The 5,258-nt window shown below is 41.2% G+C and overlaps 1 protein-coding gene across 2 annotated transcripts; it reads left to right on the forward strand.

Annotated features, from left to right (window-relative positions):
- Positions 1–1,943: 1,943 nt before the first annotated feature.
- LOC110491811 (gamma-crystallin S-1) lies at positions 1,944–4,249 on the forward strand. 2 transcript variants are annotated; one of them, XM_021565591.2, is made up of 3 exons: positions 1,944–2,052; positions 2,491–2,733; positions 3,190–4,249. In XM_021565591.2, exons 1-3 carry the CDS (start codon positions 1,966–1,968, stop codon positions 3,475–3,477), a joined length of 618 nt encoding a protein of 205 aa, XP_021421266.1. In that variant the 5' UTR covers positions 1,944–1,965; the 3' UTR covers positions 3,478–4,249. The 2 variants fall into 2 exon arrangements, with proteins under 2 accessions (XP_021421266.1, XP_036802606.1); XM_036946711.1 differs by having other exon boundaries at positions 2,036–2,052; positions 2,476–2,733.
- Positions 4,250–5,258: the final 1,009 nt, after the last annotated feature.

Below are 5,258 nucleotides of genomic sequence, written 5' to 3' on the forward strand. Positions count from 1 at the left end.
GAGCTCTTCAGTAAGGCCATTCTACTGCCAATGCTTGTCTATGGAGATTGCATGGCTATCTGCTCGATTTAACACACCTTTCAGCAAAAGGTGTGGCTGAAATAGCCGAACCCACTAATTTTAAGGGGTGTCCAGATACTTGCGTGCGTGTATATTGCCTCTGCCATTAGCTATCTTGATGCAGTGACATTTTTCTAAACATTTTTAAGCTGGGGAAGTCCCAGTCCCTATGTAAACAGACATTGATTTCACATAGGCCTAACTAACGAAAAGGCTATACTTTGAAGTGTGGTCCGCTGTCAAAGTAGCCAACTTGGCTGCCAAGTCACCACAGTGGTACCAACGTTTTTATAAGTAGCCCAAGATAGACCAGAGCCTGTAGTTTCCAATGGGAGTAAATTAATTCTAGTGGGCAGAATAAACAAGGTGGGCAGAGCCAAGCACGAGCTAGTAAGATCCTATCGGCACGTTCTAGCATTTATTTGCATATTTCTATTAGGGAACACCTACTCTGAAGTGCCTTGTGCAGCAACTCAATTCGCCCTTGCACTCCTAAACAGCGAAATGTATAGAACTTTAGCAAGGGTAATGTCTACAAAACGCAGTCCACTCTGTTACAGATTATAGTTTAGAGAACAGAAAACTGTATGGAGATCAAATGTTTCATAAATGAGAAAATGTGCAGAATGTCAGCCAAAATCCATCTCGCTCAATCTTCTCCCACTGCAGGCCACTGTGATTCCTCGCATCACCATATTCAGTTGTAAGCGAAAACGCAAACCGGATGCTTTAGATTTTAACATCCGGTGAAATATCTGGTTCATTGTTCCATCTGCGGTGGTAACACAGAAGAACGATTTAAAGTTTTTGGGGGTGCTACCGGCGTTAGCTAGCTAGTAAGGTTAGCTTGATGTGCTTGACTAGCTAACGTAAACAATATGTTTAACTATGAAGTTGTAAACCATGTGTCAAATAACATGCCAAATATTTAACTACATAAAGTTAGCTATGTGTCTAGCTAAAATGATGTGATGGCTAGCTAACGTTAGATAGTGGACTCTTTGCTATGGAAAATGGCTGGCTAACAGTTAACTAGCCAGCTGTCAACGACGAGGCCTTCACAAAGGACAGTAAAATAAAGTTGACCCAGCGATTTTACAAATCAACATTTACCATGAGAGAAGTTCCCCTTCTCATTTTTACAATGACGGCTACCACAGCGGTATCCGTCATCGCCCCCGAAATATTCCACTAATGTGTAGGACCTACCCGCTGACATATCCGACAATAGATTTGCAGAAAACCACCTGCCGTTTTTAGGAGCGACAGAGCGAGCTGAGCGTGAACACCATAGAAGACCGAAATGATTACAAAGATGGAAAAGGCCTATTGCACCCGTCTCCTAAAGTGGGAATGCACCTTAGGACTATAATAAACATATTACAGTATGGATCAATTAGAGTACTCGGTCTCTACTTTTGTTTGATGTTCTAAATCAATAGATTCCCGAGATTCAAGTTCAATTATTCAATTTTCCACAAAGAGGAAGAACCCATAGTGGTTTATTGTATATGTACAGTAACAGAAATATGTAAATGCAGTATATGAGGATATTCCAAGACGGAACCTGAAAACTGTTTACTTGAACTAAGATTATTATACATCAGAGCCCATCATTCAGAATTATTTAAAAAAATATATGGCTGTGAGAGTAAAACAGGCAGGGATGTTTGTGAAGTCCAGTTTTCCAACTAACCTTTTTCAAACCTGTTTTGAGCAATGTTTTCCTCGGGACCAAACACCAAGTGTGCAACTCTATTGTCCGGACCTAGTAAATAGTCTAACTGTATTTGCATAATAATGGAATTCAATCTAAAGGGAGCATGAGGTTGACATGTGCTCAGTGTCATAGGGGCAGATAGAACAGTTTGTGCTGACGGGATAACTCACGTGATTTTAATAACAATGCTCTATCTTTTTTCTCTGACACATAAAAGGCTCTGGGATGAGGACAGGCCTGTCCTGTTGACCTCCACAGTCATGATGGGTAAGGTAAGCAGAACATGTAATTTTCCAAAGAAAAAAACATTACAGACCGCCTTTTCAAGTCTATTGCCGTTCCATTTCAGATTTAGTCATGAGTTTTGTCTGAAATCATAATTGTAGTATGAGCACAGATTTTTTTTTGCCTGGTTCTAGATCTGATTGTGCTGTATAACCAACTCCTGTGGCCATTGTTTTTGCATGACATCGACAGTGACAATAGGTGTTGGTGAGACGGCACATTCAGATCTGGGACCAAGGCTAGGAAAATAGGTGTTCTTCTATCCTTTGTGCCATTCTCAAATATATTTGCAGAGTCAATTTCATGTGTAAATCCAAACACAGGGGTGTTTTTCACCCAGAAAGAAGGTTCTAAGCTAGTTTGATTAAAATGTAGAGATGTGCTTCTGCCTGTATTCCCATTAACTTTAGAAGCTCTCTGTTCAGATCATCTTCTACGAGGGCAGGAATTTTGAGGGACGCCACTATGAGTGCAGTGGTGACTGCACTGACATGCACTCCCACTTCTCCCGATGTAACTCCATTCGAGTGGACAGTGGGTGCTGGATGGCCTATGAGAAGCCTAACTTTTCTGGGTACCAGTACATGCTGACAAGGGGGAAGTACGCTGACCACCATCGCTGGTCCGGCTTCAACGACTGCATCCGCTCCTGTCGCATAATCCCAGCTGTGAGAACAGCTATATCTTCACCGTCATGACACAACATAACACAAACAAATGCTCTTGAATCTGTTTTACCTTTGTAAACATTTATAACAGCTGGTATAAGTGTGACATGGTTATAGGCAATTGACTTGACACAAACCAATATTTAGGAATGTTTGTAGGAGGTATGCCTACAAAGTTTTTTTGCGAGCCCAACCCAACATTGCAGGAGATGTCTTTCAGGTGGAAGCTGTCAGATGTTCTCAGATTCAAGATTCCCATAAGCTTACATCAGCTGTCATGACTGTTTACAACAGCTGTTACTTAATGAATTATGACAATATTCTGTGTAGCTAGGGAGTTCATGTGAAGTTTCCCAAAGTTTCCCAAGCCTTCATACAACATTCAGGCCTAAAAGTCTGACATTGAAAAAACATTATTTCAGTTCTATGAAGTGAATCAATTTTCTCCTTGCACAGTACAATGGAAACTACAGGATGAAGATCTTTGAGAGATCAGACTTTGGGGGAAAGATGATGGAGCTGAGCGACGACTGCCCCAACCTGCAGGACCGCTTCCACCGGAGAGACATTTCCTCCTGCAATGTTATGGAGGGCTACTGGATCCTCCACAAGCACCCAAACTACAGGGGCCATCAGTACTTCCTGCGCCCTGGCGAGTACAACAAGCATAGTGACTGGGGCAGCATGAGCTCTACCATTGGCTCGGTGCGTCGCGTCACAGAGCTGAAGCAAAACAACCAATAAAGCGGTCTCTAGATCGCTCTGTCTAGCCAGACTAGATCTGTCTGACAGCCTGCAGAAGTCTATACATATGTAGAGGGGATGCCAACATGAGTCAATCTCAGAATATGGTTGATATCAGGGAATAAGGAGATTGTCCTTTAGTAATTAGACCACTTACTGAGAATATGGCTGGGCTGAAGAAAGCAAGCAGTGGATTGTAATCCTGGTGTAGATTTGTATACAAGAACATTTAAAGGGCTTTATGCAGACAGTCGTCAATTTATACATACCATTTCCTCACATTGAATAATAAACCAGTGGAAGGGACAGTATATTTAATTGTGTCACTAATGCAGCATGCAGCAGCAAAGACAGTTGCAATTTCTTCCAAATGAGCCTGCTTAAATTTGTGTTTTTTAAAACATTATTCTGACCTATATTGAAACACGTGAACTTCATGTGTCTATGACAAAGTAACTTTGTTAACTTGTCAATGTAGCACTGTTTGGAATATAACAAAATCTTACCAGTTGATGTATGTGGTGACAATTCAATGTTTGTGTGTTGACGTTCACTACAAGTAAATCAAGTTTGAGCAAATCAGGTATCAATCACAATAATTATTCATATCAACAAAAAACAAAAATATTTCTCTCTCACTGTGATTGTGAAACAAATGTGATTGACAACATCAAGTACCTAACTGTACATCATATTTATTATTCAAAGAATCTGTGGCATGAGGAACCAAAGATAACAAACTTTCACTATGGACCTGTACTGACACCAAACATGTGACCATAAACATGAAAAACAGAAGGGGAAAAAAGTTTATATATACAAAAAAAAATTGTCAAATCAAATAGGGCCAGTAACCAATCATGATTACAAATTATTTTACCATAAACATTTGAGTGGAGGGGGAGGCACAAATTGCACAAAATGTCCAACCTCTGTGGTCACTATACAAAACATTCTGCCGAGACCTAGTGCAGGGGATTGTCAGACACACACGGTGAATGAATGGATATATACACTAAACAAAAATATAAAAACGGGCATGTAAAGTGTTGGTCCCCTGTTTCATGAGCTGAAATAAAAACTCCCAGAAATGTTCCATACACACAAAAAGCTTATTTCTCTCAAATTGTGCACAAATTTGTTTACATCCCTGTTAGTGAGCGTTACACCCTTGACAATATAATCCATCCTCCTGACAGGTGAGGCATATGAAGAAGCTGATTAAACAGCACAATCATTACACAGGTGCACCTTGTCCTGTGGAAAATAAGGCCAACGCTAGAGGTCTCAAGTTGAGGGAATGTGCAATTGGCATGCTGACAGCAGGAATGTCCACCAGAGCTGTTGCCAGAGATTTGAATGTTAATTTCTCTACTATAAGCTGCCCCCAACATCGTTTTAGAACATTTGGAACTACGTACAACCGGCCTCACAACCGCACACCACGTGGAACCACACCAGCCTAGGACCTCCACATCCGGGATCGTCTGAGATCAGCCACCTGGACAGCTGATGAAACTGAGGAGTATTTGTCTGTACTAAAGCCCTTTTGTGGAGAATTTTTTTTTTCTTCTGATAGGCTGGGCCTTGCTCCCCAGTGGGTGGGCCTGTCTACCAAGTGGGTGGGGCTATGCCCTCCCAGGCCCATCCATGGCTGCACCCCATCCCAGTCATGTGAAATCCATAGATTGGGCCAAATAAATGTATTTCAATTGATTGATTTCCTTATATGAACTGTAATTCAGTAAAATCGTTGCGTTTAGATTTTTGTTGAGATAAAT

Source organism: Oncorhynchus mykiss, chromosome 16, assembly GCF_013265735.2.
Source record: "Oncorhynchus mykiss isolate Arlee chromosome 16, USDA_OmykA_1.1, whole genome shotgun sequence".
NCBI lineage: Eukaryota > Metazoa > Chordata > Actinopteri > Salmoniformes > Salmonidae > Oncorhynchus > Oncorhynchus mykiss.